This window comes from Danio aesculapii, chromosome 17, assembly GCF_903798145.1.
Source record: "Danio aesculapii chromosome 17, fDanAes4.1, whole genome shotgun sequence".
NCBI classification, from domain to species: domain Eukaryota; kingdom Metazoa; phylum Chordata; class Actinopteri; order Cypriniformes; family Danionidae; genus Danio; species Danio aesculapii.
The window spans coordinates 3,196,424-3,220,423 of NC_079451.1; the positions used below are offsets into that span (position 1 = coordinate 3,196,424).

Here is a 24,000-nt window from a genome sequence, read left to right on the forward strand (position 1 = left end):
ATTAACAAAGCGTGACTGGCGACATTAAACAATGACACGAAGAGCAGTTACATTACCCTAATTTCAGAAAACTTGTGAAAATATTCTTTTCAAAAACTTTTCTCGTGTTACTTCGGACTCTCCTCTCCTTCGCAGAAAAGGAGACGAATTGACCTCTGAGGAAAAAAAGGCAATAAACTTAACAAGTAAAGAAATCTAACAATAATTTATGAACAAAATTAACAACAAAGCTCGTAACGGGCGACGATAAACAAACAATAACCCGAAGAGCACGCTAAATTATTAAAAATGACCTTAATTTCAGAAAATTTCTATCAATTATATCTTCCAAATCGTTTGCGGTGTTACTTCTGACTCACTTTTCCTTCGCAGAATCGGAGACGTAATTTACCTCAGAGTAAAAAAAAGAGCCAGCAGCACATCTGCATCCCGCTGAGGTGGATTTCAGCACATTCCTCCTCCAGAGCAGCCCGGGCAGCTCGTATCTCTGATGTAAAAGAGGGGGCTCCATTCTTGAGGAATTTCGTCAGGGAGTAAAAGTTGGGAACAACCCCCTATTTAGTGTCAGGTTGTGCTGAGAAACCTCCCATTCTTTCCGAGGTTTTCCCTCAGTGCTGGAGCAGCGAGTCTGACTGCAGGACATCGGCTTTACATTTCTGAGACCCGCGGAGTTTTACAGGTCGGGCTGCCATTTCTTCACTTATGGATCAACTTTTTAATATGGGTTGTGGTTTAGGTTTATAATAATTCACTTGGCTCGTGGGGGAAATTACCTTAAGGTTAAATAATTGTTATTGGTGATGTTTTTAGTGTCTGAAATTTCGTTCTTTAGGATATATTTAGAGTATTTATATGATTTCAATAATTAATGCATGTTTATTTAGTATTTCTGCCTTTTTTGGTGTTTTAAAAATCGTTTTAATGTTTAAATGTTTATCAGAAACCAAATTGGTGAAATTATGTATGTATGTCTCATTTATAGCATGTTTATCAGATTAATGATTTTGCATTGTCGCTCCACTTCTGTTGATCTCCACGTGGTGGCGCTCGTGAGCTGTAATGCGGATTTCAGTGTGAATTCCACACGATAATTCATATTCATTGGTTACAATGATTTAAACACGTTTAGACTACAGAATGACAATATTAAGCAAAAGTTTAGGGTGCCTCGCGATTATCATGATGGTCTTAAAGGGACAGTTCACCCCAAAATTAAAATTTTCCTCAAGTAATTTAAACTTTTTATAAGTTTTTTCTTCTTCTGTTGAACACAAAATAATTTATATTGAAGTACGATGAAAACCTATAACTATCGACTTCCATAGTAGGAAAAATAAGTCAATGGTTACAGGTTTCCAACATTTTTCTAAATATCTTCTTTTGTGGTTTACGTAATAAAGAAACTCATAAAGATTTGAAACGAGTGAGTAAATGATGACAAAATATTCATTTTTGGGTGATCTTTCGCTTTAATTAAAATAGTGTGCAAGGATTACAGTAATGCTGGTGAGTTATTTATATTTTTTTCTGTCTTTGTAGATTAAGTAATGAGCTGCTGACTGTGTGTGTAAACATGAAGATCAGGTTGTCTTTGGCCGCTGCTGCGCTCTTGACTCTAGTACTCAGTTCAGTAGAGGCTCAAGGTAAAGTTTGCTTTATTTTATTGATGAATATATTTGATTTGATTTTAAAAGAATGCTATATGTTTTTATACTAGACATAAACCTAAAAATGAATGAACTTTTTAATGATTACATCATACTTGTTTAATTACCTTTTTGATTATTTGGTAATATATACTTACACACTATATGTTAATCTAAGCTATAAATAAGGGATTTAATTAATATATACCAATAAAATATGTTATATTTGTTTACAAATGTTACTTTTACGCTGTGTATGATTTAAGATTTGTTCCCCCCACACACATGCACACACACAATCTACTTAACACTTTAAGCTTGAAAAATAGCTGTGTAGTCTTGCACTGGTGGCGAGGCTTGTCTCTGCAGATCCCCATTATGAAACAGCAGTCTGGGACGGTCATCACCTCCTCCGTGAGTCAGTCACTGCCCACTAAATTACTGTAATAGGGCTGCTTAATTGCTTAAAGAGCTGGAACAAACATCATCATTATTAAACATCAGGAAAAAAAGGTCGAACTGCAGACTTTTCATATGTGAACGCAGGGTAACAGCGGACATTTAATGGCTCAGAACGTAGTTAAGCATAACATATAGTGGTCAACCATTTTTTTATTTCAGAAACTACATGATTTAAAAGAGAAATCACTTAAAGGGACAGTTCACCCAAAAATGAAAATTTAGGAGTTTTCAAACTCTTATGAGTTTTTTTTCTTCTTCTGTTGAACATAAAATAAGTTAACTTTGAAGAAAGTTGACAACCTGTAACCATCGACTTTCGTAAAACAAAAACTATGAAGGTCAATGGTTACCGGTTTCCAACATTTTTCAAAGTATTTTCTTTTGTGTTTAACAGAAGAATGAAACTCATAAAGGTTTGAATCATGTAAATGGAGAGTCAATGATGATAGAATTGTCATATTTGGGTGTACTGTCCCTTTAATTTGGACCCTGTATTAGGATAAGCTGGATCAGGGTTGCCAGGTTGAGGAACAATTTTCACCCTAAAATCAAATCACCTTAAAACTTACTTAAAAAGAACAAAATTGTGAAATTAATTCGTTAATTTGGATGATTTTAGAAGTCTAATATAAAAAAGCTGTCTAATAAAAAAACACACACACACACATATATATATATATATATATATATATATATATATATATATATATATATATATATATATATATATATATATATATACATATATAAATAATTTCTATATATATATATAAATCTTAACTATATATATATATATGTATATATATATATATATATATATATATATATATATATATATATATATATATATATATATATTTAAAATGTATGTATTTTGAATTTTTCATATGTAACACTAAAATCGTCTCTGATATTGAGATGCATTTTCAAAAGTGTGCTGAAAAACCGCATACCTGGCAACACTACTGATCTAGATATTCAAGTACAAGCAACTCAAAATATTAAATCTGCTGAATGCACATCTATTTCAGCAGTAAAACAAATACGAGTTTCAAACGGACAAGTCCACCACACGACTTAAAGTTGCTTTAGCTCAAGACGGATATGTAATTAAAGTCACCACACACATCAGTTTAGCCGAGCGTCAGCTGCCTCGGGTAAAAATGATGTGAGTGATGTGAGAACTCCAGGATGAAGTCTGATTCAACTGGAAAACCTAATGGAAACTCTTTTTTTGTGTGTGTGTCCTCCCTCCGTGCTGTAACAGAATGGAAAGATGTAACAGGAGAGGGCTGAATTAGTCCTCAGACAGCACAAAGACAAAGAGCCTTTTAGGTTTCCTGCACCGAAACGCTGAGTTGCAATCCATATGGAAAGTTAATATGCAGTAATGTTTAATGTCAGCACATGTTGTGGAATTACTTTGGCATCTGTTCGGCTTCTCCGGGAGACTCTTTTCCGAGCGCTCTGGCAACCGTGTTGGCCAGCAAAAAAATGATTGGGGTGAAGTTGGTTTTATATTCGCACATTCCAACTGTCACCCTTTTAATAATAAATTATTCATAATAAACGTCTCACAAGTATTCTTTGCAAACTTTCAAATGGCAAAATCACATTAGCAACTAAACGACTGCTAAAGTACAACACTGTTCACAGTCAATTAAATTGTGCTAATATTAGCTGTTAGCTAATGCACACTTTCAAAGTAGCGTGGTAAACGTTATAGAGGCTGTGTCTATGTGACTACAATTGGCACATATTACTCACATGATGCATTCGAACAAGATATCTTTATTGATGATATTTTTTATTTAATTAAACTTTTAAGATTAAAATGTTCTTACTGACTCTCTCTCATTTGTAGACGGTTACTCACATAAATAAGGATGTCACAACCTTTCAGAGAGATAAGCGTGTTTATCCAACACAATCTCACGGCAATTCGTAACTTTTTGATTTAGTAGCTAATTCGTATGGATTCGTACGATCTAATTCGTAGGATTTAGTACGATTTGCTCATCCTCTAATGACGGTTGGGTTTAGGGGTGGGGTTAGGTGCCACGCCTCCTTTTTAAAATCGTACAATTTCGTACGAAAGAACTCGTACGAATTAGCCACTAAACTGACAAAACGTAAAATACTTACGTTTTCTCGTGAGATCAGGCTGGTTTATCAGCTGTTTTAAAACGCAAAGATACAGTTATGAATAAAATGTATGTTGTGATCATAACAGTAATAATTGATGTGTGTTAGCCAATTAAAATTTAGCTTTTCTATTTTCTTGAACGCAAAAGTTGCGAATGGGTAAATATAAAAACAAATTTACCTCAATTTAAAAAAATGATGTCAGGTTGGTTTTATATTCACACATTCTGACTTTCATCTTCGTAATATAATTTCAGAAAAGTATTCATCGCAAATTCTAAATAGCGAATTTATATTAGTAACCAATGACTATCAAAGTACAACATTGTTCACAGTCAATTAAATAGTGCTAATGTTGTTTTGAAGTCATACTTACATGCAGTTTCAGACTGAATATTGAAAGTATCATGGTAAACAATATAGGGAGCATATCACAAGTTATCACAACCTTCTATTGAGATAAGCGTGTTTATCGTCTGTTTTAAAATGACGAGTTACAGATACTAATATAATGTAGGCTGTTCTCATAACAGTACTTCATGATAATTGATCTGTATTAGCCTGTTTAAATTCTGTGTACTATTTTATTGAACGTGAAAGTTTAGAATGTGCGAATATAAAACACAAATTTACCTCAATTATGTTGTGATCATAACAGTACGTCATCAAAATGATTCTGTGTTAGACTTTTAAAATTCTGCATTTCTGTTTTATTGAACGCAAATGTGCGAATATAAAACCAATTTTACCTCAATTATTGAGCACAAAAGTACAAATGTGTGAATATAAAACCAACTTTACCTCAATTATTGAACACAGAAGTCTAAACGTGTCAATATAAAACCAACTTTACCTCAATTATTGAACACAGAAGTCTAAACGTGTCAATATAAAACCAACTTTACCTCAATTATTGAACACAGAAGTCTAAACGTGTGAATATAAAACCAACTTTACCTCAATTATTGAACACAGAAGTCTAAACGTGTGAATATAAAACTAACTTTACCTCAATTATTGAACACAGAAGTCTAAACGTGTCAATATAAAACCAACTTTACCTCAATTATTGAACACAGAAGTCTAAACGTGTCAATATAAAACCAACTTTACCTCAATTATTGAACACAGAAGTCTAAACGTGTGAATATAAAACCAACTTTACCTCAATTATTGAACACAGAAGTCTAAACGTGTGAATATAAAACCAACTTTACCTCAATTATTGAACACAGAAGTCTCAACGTGTGAATATAAAACCAACTTTACCTCAATTATTGAACACAGAAGTCTAAACGTGTGAATATAAAACCAACTTTACCTCAATTATTGAACACAGAAGTCTAAATGTGTCAATATAAAACCAACTTTACCTCAATTATTGAACACAGAAGTCTAAATGTGTCAATATAAAACCAACTTTACCTCAATTATTGAACACAGAAGTCTAAACGTGTGAATATAAAACCAACTTTACCTCAATTATTGAACACAGAAGTCTAAACGTGTCAATATAAAACCAACTTTACCTCAATTATTGAACACAGAAGTCTAAACGTGCGAATATAAAACCAACTTTACCTCAATTATTGAACACAGAAGTCTAAACGTGTGAATATAAAACCAACTTTACCTCAATTATTGAACACAGAAGTCTAAACGTGCGAATATAAAACCAACTTTACCTCAATTATTGAACACAGAAGTCTAAACGTGTGAATATAAAACCAACTTTACCTCAGTTATTGAACACAGAAGTCTAAACGTGCGAATATAAAACCAACTTTACCTCAGTTATTGAACACAGAAGTCTAAACGTGCGAATATAAAACCAACTTTACCTCAGTTATTGAACACAGAAGTCTAAACGTGCGAATATAAAACCAACTTTACCTCAGTTATTGAACACAGAAGTCTAAACGTGCGAATATAAAACCAACTTTACCTCAATTATTGAACACAGAAGTCTAAACGTGCGAATATAAAACCAACTTTACCTCAATTATTGAACACAGAAGTCTAAATGTGTCAATATAAAACCAACTTTACCTCAATTATTGAACACAGAAGTCTAAACGTGTGAATATAAAACCAACTTTACCTCAATTATTGAACACAGAAGTCTAAACGTGCGAATATAAAACCAACTTTACCTCAATTATTGAACACAGAAGTCTAAATGTGTCAATATAAAACCAACTTTACCTCAATTATTGAACACAGAAGTCTAAACGTGTCAATATAAAACTAACTTTACCTCAATTATTGAACACAGAAGTCTAAACGTGTCAATATAAAACCAACTTTACCTCAATTATTGAATGTGAAAGTCTGAGTATGCGAAAACCAACTTTACGCTGTGATCATAACAGTACGCCATGATAATTTTGGCATATCTGTATTCGCCTTTTAAAATTCGGCTTTACTATTTTATTATTCACGAAAATCCAAATGTGCGAATATAAAACCAACTTTACCTCAATTGTCGAATGCGAAAGGCTGAATGTGCGACTTCATAAACAATTTTACCTTAGTTGTGTTGTGATCATAACAGTACATCATGATAATTAATCTGTTAGCCTTTTAACATTCTGCTTTACTATTTTATAGTGCGAAAGTGCAAACTTTACATAAATGAAAAAATGCCTGAAGGTTTTTGACGACTATTACTCTTCTGATGGACTAAACTCATCATGAGCAGATGTTTGGAAGAGGGTATAAACGTAGATCGGAGCCAGCTCCAAGTGGGTGGGACTTGAGCTCCAAGTGGGCGGACTGTACAAACCTGGAGTATTTATTTATTTAATGTCTTGTACATGACACAGAGTCCGATATTGTGCTTTATGAATGTCTACACCTACCCCAACCCTAAACCCAACCCCACAAGAACCTGTTGTGTTTTATTAACGTCTACACCTACCCCAAGCCGAAACCCAACCTCACAAGAAGCTGTTTTGTTTTATTATTGTCTACACCTACCTAAACCCGAAACCCAACCTCACAGTAACCTGATGTGTTTTAATAATATCTGGTCCACCTACACCCAACCTACTTGTGGTTTAAGTCCCTCCCACTTGGAGGTCACCTAACCTACTTGCAGTGTAGTCCCTTCCACTTGGAGGTCTCTGGGCTGCAGCAATACCTATTGGATGTTTGTGCCACTTTCTTTATTATATTGTCAACCGTGCATTGTATCAGTGCATTATGAAGCAGTTCTCTGAGCCCAGGGTTGCCAGATTTTCTCAACAAAACTCAAAATTAGTAGAACTACCATTCCAACTTGGCCAATCTCTGAGTTGACTGACTGTGACAGCAATGGAGAGTAAGGCGATTGGGCTGGTTGGAATGGCATTCTTTGCGAACTCTAAAGTGAAAGTAAATGAGAGCAGGGGGCTGGGGGGCTTTTGTGGATGGGGGATGAGTGTGTGTCAGAGATGAGGGGGTGTTTGGGGACAACCTGTGGAATTAAAAAACAACCTGCAGACACATATCAAAAGTAGCCCAATGCCGTGGGAAAACTGTGGACTTGGCAACACTTCTCCTGCTAACGCTCAATGGTAAGTAAGTTGCGCGCGTACGACGCCTCCGCGTGATGCCTCATCTGTGATTGGGTGAAGACTTGCAGGTCGGAGACCTGTTGGGACGCAGACCATTTTGAGTTTGATGCGTCAGGTTGGTGAGCATTCTTTCTCCAGCAGGTCGTGTTGTTATTTGTCGTTTGCCTGCTGTGTTTTCCGCCATCATTCATTTTAAAATGATATTCTGCTGCTCATTCATGCACACTTCTTTCCATCCAGAACTTTCCTGTTTTTTTCTGTGCATGTGCCACATCCTCATTATACAGCTGACAGAATTAAATCAGTAGTGCATGGAGAAAATGATCAGTTTTTAGAGGGAAAATCTATGCTTTTTAGATGATCTCTAGCAGACACTGTGATGTAGAATTAAAGGGACAGTTCACCCAAAACTTAAAGGGAAAGTTAAAAATTAAAAATTTACTCACTATTTCATTGCCCTCAAGTGGTTGTGAACCTTTATACGTTTCTTTCTTCTGTTGAACACAATAGAGGATATTTTGAAGAATGTTGGAAACCTTTAACCATTTATTTCCATAGAAGGAAAAACAAACACTATGGAAGTCAATAGCTACAGATTTGTCTTCAAAATGTCCTCATTTGTATTCGACAGAAGAAAGAAACTTACAAAAGTTTGAAAGGGGTGAGTAAATGATGACAGAATTTTCATTTTGTGGTGAACTGTCTCTTAAAGTTATGTCATTATTTATTTATTCTCTAGTTTTTTTCTTCTATTGAACACAAATGGAGATATACTGAAGAATGCTGGAAAAAAAACCCATTGACATCCATGGTATTTTTATTTCTCTGGATGTGGAAGGTTACCAGGTTTCAACATTCCTCGAAATATCTTCTTTTGTGTTTCACAACAATTGAGAGTCAGTACAATGAGTTCATTTTGATTTTTGCGTGAACTATCCCTTTAAATAGCACTATAGTTTAACATGTGCTTACTCTCATGAAAATAAAGGTGCATCATAGCCTCTCTTCACAGCAAAAAGATCACTTTTTTACTTGTGTTGTTTTCAGAACAAATATCTAAATGTTTTAGAAGCAAAATTAAAGAAATGTATTAAGTGCAGCCTCTCATAATCCTTGAAAGAAATTGCAACTATGTAAGAAAAATAACAATGCATTTCTAAAATGCACCATTATGCATTAATACAAATATACATTAACCAAATGCATTAATACAAATATTTATGTTATTATTAGTAGTATCTTTATTATTAGTAATTATATTATTATTTTATTAGTATTAGTGTGTATATATATATATATATATATATATATATATATATATATATATATATATATATATATATATATATATATATATATATTTATATATATGTGTGTTGAAGTCAGAATTATAAGCCCCCCTGTTTATTTTTTTCCCCAGTTTCTGATTAATGGAGAGAAGATTTTTTTTTTATTAGTAGTATTAATATTTTAATATAATAGTTATTATTAATTATTTATATTATTAATATAAATATTATATTATATAATATTACTATAATTATTGTTGTTATTTGTATTATTATTAGTAGTAATTTTATTAATATAATAATAATTATTATTATTAGTAGTAGTATTAGTATTTACATTATTAGTATTAGTATCATTATTATTAATGATATTATAATATGTAAATATTTTCATTAATGGTATTTATATTTGTTATTAATAATAAATATTATTTATATTTATTATATATTTATGTTTATTGATGATATTAATACAAATATTAATGTTATTATTAGTAGTATCTTTATTATTAGTAATTAGATTATTATTTTATTAGTATTAGTGTATATATATATATACGTTCAATATATGTTGAAGTCAGAATTATTAGCCCCTTGTTTATTTTTTTCCCCAGTTTCTGTTTAATGGAGAGAAGATTTGTTCAACACATTTCTAATCATAATAGTTTTAATAACTCATCTCTAATAACTTTATCTTTGCCATGATGACAGTGAATAATATTTGACTAGATATTTTTCAAGACACTTCTATACAGCTTAAAGTGACATTTAAAGGCTTAACTAGGTTAATTAGGTTAACTAGGCAGGTTAGGGTAATTAGCCAAGTTATTGTATAATGATGGTTTGTTCTGTAGACTACTGAAAAATATATATAGCTTAAAGGGGCTGATAATATTGACCTTAAAATGGGAAAAAATCATTTGGGAAATATTTAAAAGAGAAAAAAAATTCGAAGGGGGGCTAATAATTCTGACTTCAACTGTATATATATATATATATATATATATATATATAGAGAAATATATATATATTAAAAAGCTTAAAATAAATTTTCAGAACAGAAATTGATATTAAAGTTTAAAGTTACTATCAAAGCACCTTTATTTTTAAATGTACCATATAACACTGTAGTATTATCTCCCTCATATGCACCCTCATATTCTCTAAACTGAAGCATGTTTAATATCCACCCTTGCTTGCATTCTGATATGCTTTTTCTCGCATTAGACATTATATATACAGTGGATTTCCATCAAACATCAGCATTCACGCATGCGTGTAACATGGATGTTGAGAATGCGCCGTAATGGTGTGATGTAGGCCACATGTCTATAATAATGTCTATTACAGAATATCATTTTAAAATCACATTTCGGTCTCCTTTATGTGTTGTCCTTTGTGTACATGGAGAAACTGTAAGTTGTTCACTCAGCAACTTTCTCATGTACAAATGCATGACACTTTGACAACCAGATGAATGTGGATAGGTTGATTATTGTACTGTATTTTCCTTCATAACTCTGAAAAAAGAGTGCTGTCTTGTCACATACGCCTTCTGTGTGAAAAAGGAACTACACAAAAGTCTGTCACGACAAGTTGTGTATTCTTTTTATGAGATTTGCAATGGATGCGTCCCTGATGTAAAAGTGGTTAAGCCTTGTTGGAATATACAGTATATGTACATTAGTGCTGCACAATATATCGCAAAAGTACCGTTTTCTCAATAATAGTATATGATAAATTACATTTATTTTAAGCATGGCTTGTTTATTTAAATTGGATCAAATCAGAAGGGGCCGTACTATCTTTATCCCCGCCTCCTGAGTAGTTGCTGTTCTGCTATTGGCTGGAGTGGCTCAAAGGTGAACCCAGAGCTGAAAATTAACACTTTTGGCGGGAAAATGACAACAGCCAATCAGAGTCTGAGTATCTGCGGAGGTTTTCACTCATTCATAGTGTATTAAAGATTAAATGTTTGCACATCAACAGTTTTTTAGTCTGAATTAGATCTGGAGAATATATTTGACTTTGTTTGTTTTAATATCATTACATAAATAAATTATTTAAAATTAAAAATAGCACTGTTATAGAGAAATATCATTATCGCAACACTTATCGCACATTTTTCCAGTATCGTGCAGCCATATATATATATATATATAAATTGTATACATAACATATCTGTCTCTTTTATGATCCTGTCAGAGTCATCTTTTGCCAACTTGATTCCATTGTATAATCAATATCTCGGGGTTTATTGTTTTTGTCGCCAGAGTTTTGTTTCCAGTGAACGGGCATGCCTTGTATTGATTGCACACAGCATGTATTGGATGGTTGTCTGCACATGTATTGACCGTGACGTTTCATTTGTACTGGGTCTTGAAATGTGTTTAGTTCTTCTCCGCTTGAGCTGCAGACTGTGAGAATCCAGGTTATGCAACTCAAGAAAAGGCCATTTGATCCAAAATGGCTTCCGTCACCCTCTTATGTTGTGTTTTGTCACCCTTCTCTCTGGGTTTTTGTCCGTCTTGCCCAACAATAAACAACACAGCTTCAGTCCTGAAGTGTTTGTCGTTGGGGTTGCTAAACAAAAATCATGATTCACCTTTATGGAATATCCTTAATAATTCAGATATTGCAGTTTCACAGGCATGATCTTAACTCTGTTTACCTCTTGTTTGCAGTGGAGCCTCCGTCAGACTTAAAATTTAAAATCCTGAATGAAAACACAGTGCAAATGTCATGGAGGAAGCCCTCGTCTCCGATACAGGGCTACAGAATACAGGTCACGTCAGATACAGGTGTGTGACGCCACAGATTACAAGATCTGCATGAGTTTACATCAGTTTTGGGCGACTTTTCTTCACACTCGATGTCAATATCTGTTTCAGATGACTCTAAAGATTTGAGTCTTCCTGCTTCGTCCACAAGCACATCAATCACAGATCTAACTCCAGACGTAGACTATTCAGTGTCAATCAATTCATATGATGGTGCTGATGAAAGTATCCCTATCCTTGGACAAATTACAAGTAAGTGCACTTACACACTGCTTGTGCATGTTAAAGGGACAGTTCAGGCAGAAATGAAAGTTCTGTCATCATTTATTCATCCCACACTTGTTCCAAACCTGTTTGAGTTTCTTACGTCTGTTGAACACCATTAAGATATACTGAACAATGCTGGAAAATGCATAGATTTTTAAAAATATTAATGGTTCCCAATATTGTTCAGACTATCTTGTTTTGTGTTTAACAAAAGAAATGACGTTTAAAACCAATTGACTTAAGTAAATGGTGAGAAAATTGTATCATTTTTGGATGAACTGCCTCTTTAATTTGAACCATAGAAAACCCTTTGAAACATTTGCATGGGGAAACATCTTTGAAGCTTTCTTAAAGTGCCCCTATTATGCATTATGAAAGTTTGTAGTTTGGTTTTGGGAGTCTCCAGCAACAGGCTACTATGCTAACAGGCTAAATTGCCTAATTATCCTAACGACTCCCAATTGAGTTGATGTTAATCTGCAGTGATGGTGCGATGACCATTATTGTTTATAAGTGTTAAAGCTCAAAGGCTTGCTATATGTATTAGTCCAATGCAGGAATGTATTGATATAGCACTGCAGTTTGTGCACCAGTGTACCATCATAACTCTAAGTAATAACAATGACAAACATTCCATATTAATCGACACATTTCTTTACAGCAGCTTCAACTATTTTGAACTTTGACAGTTTCATGCCCACAAGCATGCCAGAGGTGCTCTGGATGTGTTTACGAAAACCATCGATAGCCAACTAAGGTCGTAATACAAACATTGCAATTTTAGTTCAGTGATTTGTTTTTTCCAGAACCTGTCATTCCATCGAACAATACAATTTGTACAAAAAAATAAATAATTTAATGCAAATTTTCTATAAAGAAGTTACACTGCGCCGTTTAGAGCATCATTAGGGAAATTTTACGTTATAACTAACATGCTTCAATGGATCTGTAACAGAGCAATACGTTTTGAGAAACACTCGTCACTTACATCATTCATTTTCCAAACGATCCATCATACTATGATAGTTCAACCTTGAGTTACGTCATTGTTTGGGAAACTCATCCCTGGTAGAAGCAACTCAAGCAATTGAAATGAATGGGTTTTATTGCACAGTGCTTTCCGTGTCTGGTGTGAAAGCCACTTTAGGGACTAACAATTCTTGACTTTAGGCAGTATAACATAAAAATATCCCACAAAGTAGCCCATCATTTTCGTGACATGATGCAATCTGATTCACTTGAATCTTCTACAGCAGGGGTGTCCAAACTCGGTCCTGGAGGGCCGGTGTCCTGCAGATTTTAGCTCCAACTTGCCTCAACACACCTGCACGGATGTTTCTGGAAAGACTAGTAAGTGCTTGATTAGCTAGCCCAGGTGTGTCTAATTGGGGTTGGAACTAAACTTTGCAGGACACCGGCCCTCCAGGACCGAGCTTGGACATGCCTGTTCTACAGTGTTTGAGGGAGATGAGGTCCATTTTTCCCAGCACTGTTTCCCTTAGACATCACAATGAAATGGCTAAAGATTCATTTGTTGTCGGCGCAATAGCCTAGTGGTTAGCGCGTCGACATATGGTGCAGTAGCACGTCAGGGCGTCGCGAGTTCGAATCCCGGCTTGACGACATTTCCCTACCCTACCCCCCTCTCTTTCTCTCCAACTTCGCTTCCTGTCTAAATACTGTCCTATCTAATAAAGGCAAAATGGCCAAAAATAAATCTTTAAAAAAAAGATTCATTTGTTGAATGATTCGTTGAAATATTTCTGACGAGTCGACTCTATTTTTGAAATTCAACAACTTTATAAATCGTGTGCTTTCTGATTTTAAACTCACTTAGAGCTGTGTTTCACACTACATGAAAGGTCATTTTTTAAAAATCCCTAATAGGGGCACTTGAAAGCATTCAAAATGAGTTTGAGATCTACTTCTAAATGGTTTTATTCCTAAAAATATAAACCTCTGCTAACCTCCTCTGCTATAACAGTTCAATCCAGCAACACAAGTGGACCAAGGAGGCCACAGTCAGAGGCTGTCAGTAAGTACATTCAATCAAATATCTCTTCATCATCTTGTTGCATGTCACCTATCAAATTAAATTCTGTATGCAATGCTATTAGATCACTTTTTTTCCATTTTGTCTTACCAGTGTAGACTTTAAAAAAAAAACCTGTTACTACTTGCAAAGAATGATTGCTTAAGGTTGCGGTTGGGAATGGTAAATTGCCTTTAATTAAAAGCATTAAAATAGAATCAGAGCTCATAAAACATTTAGCTTTGTTCTGTTAAAAGTGGCTGTTAAACTGCAGAGGAGGACTGAAGTCTCCTCAAGCCTCATTCATTGACTCTCACACACTTGACGTTTCTTTTTAAACCACTGGAAAGGATTACGGTCCTGACCCTGTTACGCTCCTCCACTCTTTTTCTTGCGAGTCCAAATCGAGTACCGGAGCCAAAATAAATCCCATTGAAATTCCAGAAAACCGGTTCTCAAGATGTACATTTCACAGTAAAGTTAATCATATCCAAAGGACACACAAAGGGTTTATAAAAAATTTCCATTGCTTTGCAAAGCTGGTTTTTATTTTGTTCTTTGGAAATGTTGGACAAAACTTGTCATTAATAATTGCGTAAGTGTTCTCGAAAAATAAACAAAATAATATGGTTTCCTTAATCCTTAAAGGAACACTTTTCAGATTTACCATTTTTGAATCCAATCAGCCAATCTCAGAGTCTAGCGGGAGCACTATTAGCTTAGCTTAGCATAGATCATTGAATCGGATTAGACCATTAGCATCTTGCTCAAAAATGACCAAAGAGTTTTGATAATTTTCTTAATAATTCAAAGCTTGACTCTTCTGTAGTTACATTGTGTGCTAAGACCGATGGAAAATGAAAAGAAATTATATTTTCTAGGCTAATAATCAAGGAACTTTGTTGCTGTACCATGGCTGCAGCAGAGTAATCATATTAGACAGCTCAGAACACTCTTTTTGCTGGTGACCACATTGGAAATTGTCAAACTGGGGACTATTTTCAGGTGTTGCATGATTGTTGTTTGATTGTTCCTGCTGCAGCCATTTTACAGCAACAAAGTTTGTTGATTATTATGCGGAAATGAGGGTATATAGTTCCTAGCCATAGTTACCTAGAAAATAGCAACTAACATCAGTCTTAGTGCATAATGTAATTAAAAAAGAGTGAAGCTTTAAATAGCAAAATTATCAAAACTCTTTGGTCATTTTTGAGCGAGATGCTAATGGTGTAATCCAATTCAATGATATATGCTAAGCTAAGCTTATAGTGCTCCCTTTAAACATTGAGATTTGCTGAATGGATTTTAAAAATGGTAAAAAGCGTTTTTAGCTAATTAGCTAGCTGGGGACTATTTTCATGTGTTGCGTAATATCATTATTCTTGCTGCAGCCATGGAATGGCAACAAAGTTTGTTGATAATTACGCCAAAATGAGAGTATACCTTTCTAGCCATATCGGCCTAGAAAATAACAACCTTTCATTTCCCATCAGTCTTAGTACATGATGTAACTACAAAAGAGTGAAGCTTTAAATAGGAAAATTATGGAAACTCTTCGGTCATTTTTTAGCGAGATGCTAATGGTCTAATCTGATTCAATAATATATGCTAAGCTAAGCTTATAGTGCTCACTCTAAACCTGGAGAATTGCTGAATGGATTAAAAAAAAAGGTAAAACCTGTAAAATAAAACTATTTTCCGAAAAATCTGGAATGCTCCTTTACAGAAAGCATTTTTAGCTAATTAACTAGCTTGGGACTATTTTCAGGTGTTGCGTAATATCATTGTTCCCGCTGCAGCCATGGTATGGCAGCACAGTTTGTTGATTATTACACCAAAATGAGAGTATATTGTTCCTAGCAATATCAGCCTATAGCACCTTCTCATTTTTCGTCATCTTAGTACACAATGTAACTAGAGTGAAGCTTTAAAAAGGAAAATTATCTAAACTCTTTGGTCATTTTTGAGCGAGATGCTAATGGTCTAATCCGATTCAATGATTTATGCTAAGCTAAGCTAAAAGTGCTTCCTCTAGACCCGGAGGTTGACTGAAGGGATTTTTAAAATGGTAAAACTCAACTGTACTATTTTCAAAAAAATCTGGAGCGCTTCTTTAGAGAAAGCATTTAATTAATGATTTTGTTTACTTTGTAACTACACAAACTCAATTATTAATGACTCTGAAACAAACAGCCAAAATTTCCTTCAACATTTCCAAACAAAAAAAGTTGGAGCGTGCCTTTAAACAACATTCATTTCTCATTATTGTGTCAAAGCAATAAAACTGCAGGAGATATTATGCTCTCATGTTATTATTTGTCATTCTCTCATTCCTCTTCATTTATTCGCTATGCAGAGTGTTCAGTGAGTGCCGTTGCGGATCTGGTTTTCCTGGTGGATGGCTCTTGGAGTGTGGGAAGAGAAAACTTCAGATTTATCCGGAGTTTCATTGGGGCCATGGCTGGAGCCTTCGACATTGAAGAGGATAAAACCAGAGTGGCTGTGGTTCAGTACAGCTCGGATACCAGGACAGAATTCAGTCTAAACACACATTTCAGACGACCTGATGTCCTGCGAGCCATTAAAAATCTGCCTTACAAGGGTGGAAATACCATGACGGGTGAGTAAAGGATTTAGGTGACACCAGTTTAATGGTCCTTTTTGTTGACTGTAAGTTACATTGCAACTACGTGCCAACAAATTCTCATTAGAGTATTATTAGACTGTTAGGGATGGTGAAAGCTGATGTATTTGAAAAATGTATTATATAATGTGGATAAAGCTATTAAAGGGACAGTTCACCCTAAAATGAAAACTCATTTACTCTTACTCAACCTTCATTTCTAACATTGTTCCACATATGTTTTTTGTGTTTAAGAGAGAAAAAAAGAAACCCATAAACATTTGGAACCACTTAAGGATGAGTAAATAGTGAGTAAATTTTTATTTTTGGGTGAACCGTCTCTTTACCCTACTGAAAAATCCAGCTTAAACCAGCCTAGGCTGGTTGGCTGGTTTTAGCTGGTTGACCAGCCTGGTTTTAGAGGGGTTTTGGCCATTTCCAGGCTGGTTTCTAGCCTTTTCCAGCCTGGTCTTAGCTGGTCAGGCTGGAAAATGACCAGCTAAAACCAGCTTGACCACCTAGCCAGGCTGGGAGCCCAGCCAAAACCAGCTATGTCCATCTTAAACCAGGCTGGTCAAGCTGGTTTTAGCTGGATTTAGCTGGTCATTTTCCAGCCTGACCAGCTAAGACCAGGCTGGAAAAGGCTGGTAACCAGCCTGGAAATGGCCAAAACCCCTCTAAAACCAGGCTGGTCAACCAGCTAAAACCAGCCAACCAGCCTAGGCTGGTTTAAGCTGGATTTTTTAGCAGGGTAAACACTGCTAGTGCACATGTAGTTGCAACGTAACTTCTAGTCAACAAAATGTGTTAAAGGGACTGTCAAAATAAAGTGATTTTATTTAAAGTTCAATAAAGAGATGCCATACCAGTGTTGGGCAAGCTACTTGAAAAATGTAGTAAGCTAAGCTATTAGCTACACTACTTAAAATGTAGCTTAACTACACTAAAAGCTACACCCTGGGAAATGTAGCAAGCTAGGCTAAAAGCTACTTTGCAAAAGTAGCTTAGCTACATTTAAGCTGTTTTTACAATTTTCATTTTTAAATCAAAGCAACTTAAATTATTATTCATCCCTACTGAAAAATCCAGCTTAAACCAGCCTAGGCTGGTTTTAGCTGGTCAACCAGGCTGGTTTTAGAGGGGTTTTGGCCATTTCCAGGCTGGTTTCCAGCCATTTCCAGCCTGGTCCTAGCTGGTCAGGCTGGGAGATGACCAGCTAAAACCAGCTTGACCAGCCCAGACAAAACCAGAAATGTCCAGCTTAAACCAGGCTGGTCAAGCTGGATTTAGATGGTTTTAGCTGGTCATTTTCCAGCCTGACCAGCTAGGACCAGGCTGGAAATGACTGGAAACCAGCCTAGAAATGGCCAAAACCCCTCTTAATCCAGGCTGGTCAACCAGCTAAAACCAGCCAACCAGCCTAGGCTGGTTTAAGCTGGATTTTTCAGCAGGGATATCATATCTTAGTGATCACTAAAGCTGTCAATGAATCATATAAGGCAGAATCGTTCAGTTCAGTTATTTACTGTAAATAATATTGTACCAAACAGAAACAAATTATAGTATATAACAGCAAAAACAAAAAAAATCCAATAAAACCAGGTGTTACACATTTAAAATACTATAGTAATGTATAGTAAAGGGAAATATTCATGAATAAGAATTAAATTAAACTAACTTACATATTGTAATATCATTAATAACTATCATGAAATATTAGTAATTACCGTAGTATACTTTAGCCTTTACCACAGTAAACTATATATATATATATATATATATATATATATATATATATATATATATATATATATATATGTAATAGATATATATAGATCATCTTTCCATCAAGCAAGTTTTTTATGTCAGCCCAATGATTGATTTGCGACTTCACCGACCAGAGCGAGAGGTGGCAGTAACGAACCAAAAAGTTTGTTGTCGACCACTGTAAAACAGGAAGAAGAAGAAATCGTCATTCTCGCCATCATATGGATTTACCTTAATCGGCTAGACATCGACCTCACAGCTCGTGAATGTTGGTGCTGTCACTTATTGATCTGCGATCGGTAAATGTAGCTTGTGCGGACACTACTGCGCTACTTGACAAAAAAAATAGTTTTGCTACTGAAAAGCTATTGGATTTATAAAGTAGCGACGCTACCGCCACGCTACTGAGAAATGTAGTTAAGCTAGTAACGATGCTACTGCCCAACAATGTGCCATACCATGATATTGCCAATAAAAAATTGTCCTGAATCAACTTCCTGGGAAAAAGAATACTCAATATTGATCAACCAATCAAATTTGAAGTAATGGGAAAAATGTAGGAAATAATCAGGCTTAGAATTTGATTACAGTGTTCCCTCGTTATTCGCGGGAGTTACATTCTAAAATTAACCTGCGATAGTAATCCACGAAGTAGTCAGCTTTGTTTTTTACAATTATTATAGATGTTTCAAGGCTGTAAAACCCCTCACTGCACACTTTATAGACTCTCAGACAGGCATGAACATTTTCACACTTTTCTCTCTTGTTTAAACACTCTCAAAGTTCAAACCTTCATATAAAAATAAGTCCAGCATTACAGAATGAAACCAAAGATTAAAACCATTTGATCTTCATTTATTTATTCCATAATGGCGCCCTACAGCCGCATAACTTCTACCTTCCTTTAACATGTCTAGAAGTTCAACTCTTTATGTGATGGTCTGCCTTTTGGGTGCTACTGCAGGTGTCTTTGTGCAGAACGTTTTATCGACGTTGTGGGGAGAAACTTGCAAACATTCAGCACTTCAGGGTCACACTGCTAGCGATCAAAGATTTATGTAAATTTGGCAAGCTAAAAGCATTCTGTAATGTTCAGGAGAAACGGCACGAAGGAGATTGATTGACTAGGGTCTACAGCTAGTCAGGACACAGAACACAATGTGCCATAGGAAAAAAAGCATATCAAATTGCACGAAAACAATATGCGAAGCTTCGAGGTCGCGGAAAGTGAACCGCTCTATATCGAGGGACCACTGCAGATCTATCAATTGGATACTCTTAAAATCATTTTACCTGATTAACAGAATATCTGTTTATATCTTAAAGAAATGGTTCACCCTCAAATTAAAAATCTCTTATCGTCTCTCACCCTTGTTTACTTGTTCCAAATCTGTTTGAGTCTCTTTATTTTTTTAGCATTAAAGTATAAAAAGATAATTGAAGAAAGCCGAAAACCTATTGACTTCCATTTAATTGCTATGGAAGTCAATGACTACTGGTTTTAAACATTCTTCAAAACATCTGAGTTTGACAGAAATAAATAAACTCATCAAGTTCTGTATCCACTTGAGAATGAGTAAATAATGATAGATTTTTCACTTTTTAATCAACTATCTCTTTAACACCAACCCATAGCGCAATAGATTCACGTTAGGGACTTCTGTTAGACTAGATGTTCCAATATCATCATTGTTTTTTTATATCTTAATGTGTTTTCAACAAGGTGATGCAATGGACTATCTGGTGAAAAACACGTTCACTAATGCGGCTGGAGCCAGGAAAGGCTTCCCAAAAGTGGCCATGATCATCACAGATGGAAAATCACAAGATCCCGTAGAGGAGTACGCTGAACGGCTGAGGAACATCGGAGTGGAGATCTTTGTGCTGGGTTTGTATTTCTTCAACGTGCATGTGATAGCTTGCAGAACTATGAGGGACTCTATTTAAAACTACAGTTCATGTTTTCAGGTATCAAAGGAGCCGATGAGGACGAGCTGAAGGAGATCGCCTCCAGACCCCATAGCAAGCATGTCTATAATGTCCCAAACTTCGACATGATCAATCAGGTGCAGAAGGCGCTCATCACTGAAGTTTGCGCTGGTGTGGAGGAGCAGCTAAATTCCCTTGTAAGCAGGGAGGAAGGTACAGCCCGGCACATGCATCTGTAATGTAGACCCGCAGAAAACTGAGCCATTAATGGAAGATCATAAATCACATGTCTATGTTTTCGCAGTTGTCGAACCAGCTTCGAACCTCAGAGTGACCGATATCTCCTCCAAATCCATGAGAATTGCGTGGGATTCATCTCCTGGTGATATCACAGGCTATAAGCTGCAGGTCTTTCCCACTATTGCGAGCGCCAAAAAGCAGGAGCTTTACACAGGGCCCACGATGACCTTGGCCAATGTCAGAGACTTGACGCCTGAGACGGAGTATGAGATCAGTCTGTTTGCTCTCAAAGGTCTGACGCCAAGTGTGCCGCAAGTTGTCAATGAGAAAACTCAGCCTGTGAAAGTATCTACAGGTAAGATGCACACTGTTAACCTGCTATCTAAACACTTTTGTCCGAAATGGCTACATTAATTTGAAGTGTTTGTTCCGGTCTTTAATGAACACTTCACATTATTTTGGAAACAGGCTCAATTTACAACTCTCCGCAGATAGAAGTTTAAAGGTTGACTGTTACCATTTTCGAATCCATTATGATAAATCTTTGGTTCTAGCGGAGAGATGAGCAAACGCAGACCTGGAGGGCTGTGTAGTGCACAGGTGTCAGTTCCAGTACCTGGAGGGCAGAAGCTCTGCACAGTTTAGTTTCAACCCTAATTAAACCCAACTGATCAAACTAATTGAGTCCTTCAGGCTTGTTTGAGGCTTACAGGTAAGTGTGTTGGAGCAGGGTTGGAACTGAACTGTGCAGCGATGTGGCCCTCCAGGAACTAGAATTGACACCTGTAGTGTAGAGTATAGCTCCAACCCTAACAAACACACCTGACTGTATCTTTCTAGTGATCTTAAAGACACTGATTAGCGTGGTTAGGTGTGTTTGGTTAGCACTGGAGCAAAACTCTGCGAGTCAATGGCCCTCCAAGACCGACTTTGCCCATCCATGTTCTAGCAGGTGCACTTTTAGCTTAGCTTAGCACCGTTAGCACCTCGCTCAAAAAATTTAAAAAGAGTTTTCATGATTTTCCTATTTAAAGCATGATTCTTCTGTAGTTACATAGTGTACTAAGACAGATGGAAAATTAAACCCCACCACTTTGACTTCGAGCCACTGCCCCTCGAAAGGTCTCTGCACGGCACTGTATATGGTTAGGAACTATACTCTCATTCTGGTGTAATAATCTGATTGACATTGATTGACATTGATATTCTGCGGCGCTGTGACTATTTTCAGCTGCTGCTTAATATCATTGTTCCTGCCGCAGCCATGGCGTAGCAGTTTCCAGACATATCGACCTAGAAATGATCAACTTTCATTTTCTGTTTACATAGGAAAATTATCAAAACACTTTTTTGGAAAATTTCGAGCGGGATGCTAATGGTCTAATTTGATTTAATGATTTATGCTAAGCTAAGCTAAAATGTTTGCGACAGAACTGGAGATCAGTTGAATGTATTAAAAAATGGTAAAACTCAACCGTCTTACAATAGGGAAGTTGTAAAATTTGCATTTTTTTTAGTAAGTCCACATGAAATCAAAATGTTTATTTTGCTAGCGCACTTTTATAGTCTTAATGTGAACTATTAATCCACTGAAAAAACGACCAAAAGATGTTGGGTAATCTTTAATCTAAATCTGACCGTCTACTTCCGCTCTGGAACAGCAGTCTTTCTCTGACGATGTCAGTTTGGCGGATTGGGTGTAATATGCTTAGCCGTGCTCCTCCAACCATTAGTTTGCTGCAAGCGAAAGAAGACAGCAAAATCTAAAAAATAAAACCCGCCCCTACTCAATATTCCATTTAAATGGAAATACGCATACGTCATAATACTAAAATGTAAGTCTGCAGTAACGCATCCATCCTGTCTATAATGTATCTGTTCATTTCTGATCTTAAAAATGCTCCTTTTATATAAATCCACCTTCAGACAGTAAACTCTTGTATTTTGTGCCCTACAGAGTGTTCCCTAGAGGTGGATGTCCAAGCTGACATTGTGCTCCTGGTGGATGGCTCGTATAGTATAGGACTGCCTAACTTTGCAAAAGTTAGAGCCTTTCTCGAAGTCCTTGTGAATTCTTTTGACATCGGCCCTAACAAAGTGCAGATCAGCTTGGTTCAGTACAGCAGGGATCCTCACACTGAGTTTGCCTTGAATAAATTCGATGACAATGCAGCGATGGTCAAGGCGGTCCGCACCTTCCCCTACCGAGGCGGATCCACCAACACCGGGAAGGCCATGACATATGTGAGGGAAAAGATCTTCGTTTCGGGCCGTGGCGCTCGGGATAACGTCCCCAGAGTCATGGTGCTTATCACAGACGGCAAGTCCTCAGATTCTTTCAAAGACCCTGCCAATAAACTGAGGGATACAGATGTGGAGATTTTTGCAGTGGGAGTAAAAGATGCAGTACGATCTGAGCTGGAGGCCATCGCCAACGCTCCTGCTGATAACCATGTGTTTGAGGTGGAGGACTTTGATGCTTTCGCGCGGATCTCCAAGGAGCTGACCACGTCCATCTGCCTCAGAATTGAGCAGGAGCTCCATAACATCAGGAAAAGAAGTATGTGGCGACGTCAGATTTTTTTTCTTTCTGACATATTTTGTGTGTAAGTGAGTTAGATGGGAAGCTCAAAGGGACAGTTCACCCAGAAAAAGAGAAGATTTATTCACCCTCAAGTGGTTTCAAACCTTGACGAATTTGTTTCTTGTGTTGATTATGAAAGAAGATAGTTTTAAGAAAACTGGAAACCAGTAACCATTGAAGAACATGTTCTACTCTAAGAGATAGTTCCCCCAAAATTTTTAATTCTGTCATGCCTTTATGTAGGAGATGTTGCTGAATGGTCCTTGGATAACATTCTTATCAAACAATAACATTTTAGGAATGAGGAAGGTGTTAAAGGGGTAGTTTACCCCAAAAGTGTCCTCATCATTTACTCACACTCAAGTAGTTCCAAAACGTTCATGAGTTTCTTTCTCAAGAAAGCAGTCATTGAAATCTATAGTAGGAACAAAAAGTACTGTTGAAATCAATGGTAATTTTTCCAAATTATCCGATATAACTTCTCTTGTGTTCAACAGAAAAAAGAAACTCAAACCGGTTTGGAACAAGTGAAGGATGAGTAAATGATGACAGAAGACTATTGCATGTGTGCATATTATGATATCAGTGCTGAAATAATGTATATTGTCCAGCCCTGGTGTTTATTTAGAATAATACTTCTAATAATACTATTAATTACTCTCCCTTGTGTTGTTTTAAG

The 24,000-nt window shown here is 36.0% G+C and overlaps 1 protein-coding gene across 5 annotated transcripts in view; it reads left to right on the forward strand.

Annotated features, from left to right (window-relative positions):
* Positions 1-569: 569 nt before the first annotated feature.
* The window catches only part of col12a1a (collagen, type XII, alpha 1a), a 175,772-nt gene continuing 152,341 nt past the window's right edge, over positions 570-24,000 (forward strand). For 4 of the 5 annotated variants that reach the window (XM_056477770.1, XM_056477771.1, XM_056477774.1 and 1 more), the window contains exons 1-10: positions 570-679; positions 1,540-1,643; positions 11,784-11,900; positions 11,991-12,131; positions 14,131-14,181; positions 16,535-16,798; positions 20,292-20,456; positions 20,537-20,710; positions 20,802-21,092; positions 22,695-23,297. In XM_056477770.1, coding sequence (XP_056333745.1) covers positions 1,574-1,643; positions 11,784-11,900; positions 11,991-12,131; positions 14,131-14,181; positions 16,535-16,798; positions 20,292-20,456; positions 20,537-20,710; positions 20,802-21,092; positions 22,695-23,297 — 1,876 coding nt within the window. In that variant the 5' untranslated portion in view covers positions 570-679; positions 1,540-1,573. The remainder of the gene's footprint in view (positions 680-1,539; positions 1,644-11,783; positions 11,901-11,990; positions 12,132-14,130; positions 14,182-16,534; positions 16,799-20,291; positions 20,457-20,536; positions 20,711-20,801; positions 21,093-22,694; positions 23,298-24,000) is intronic. The other variant, XM_056477775.1, reaches the window with a different exon arrangement.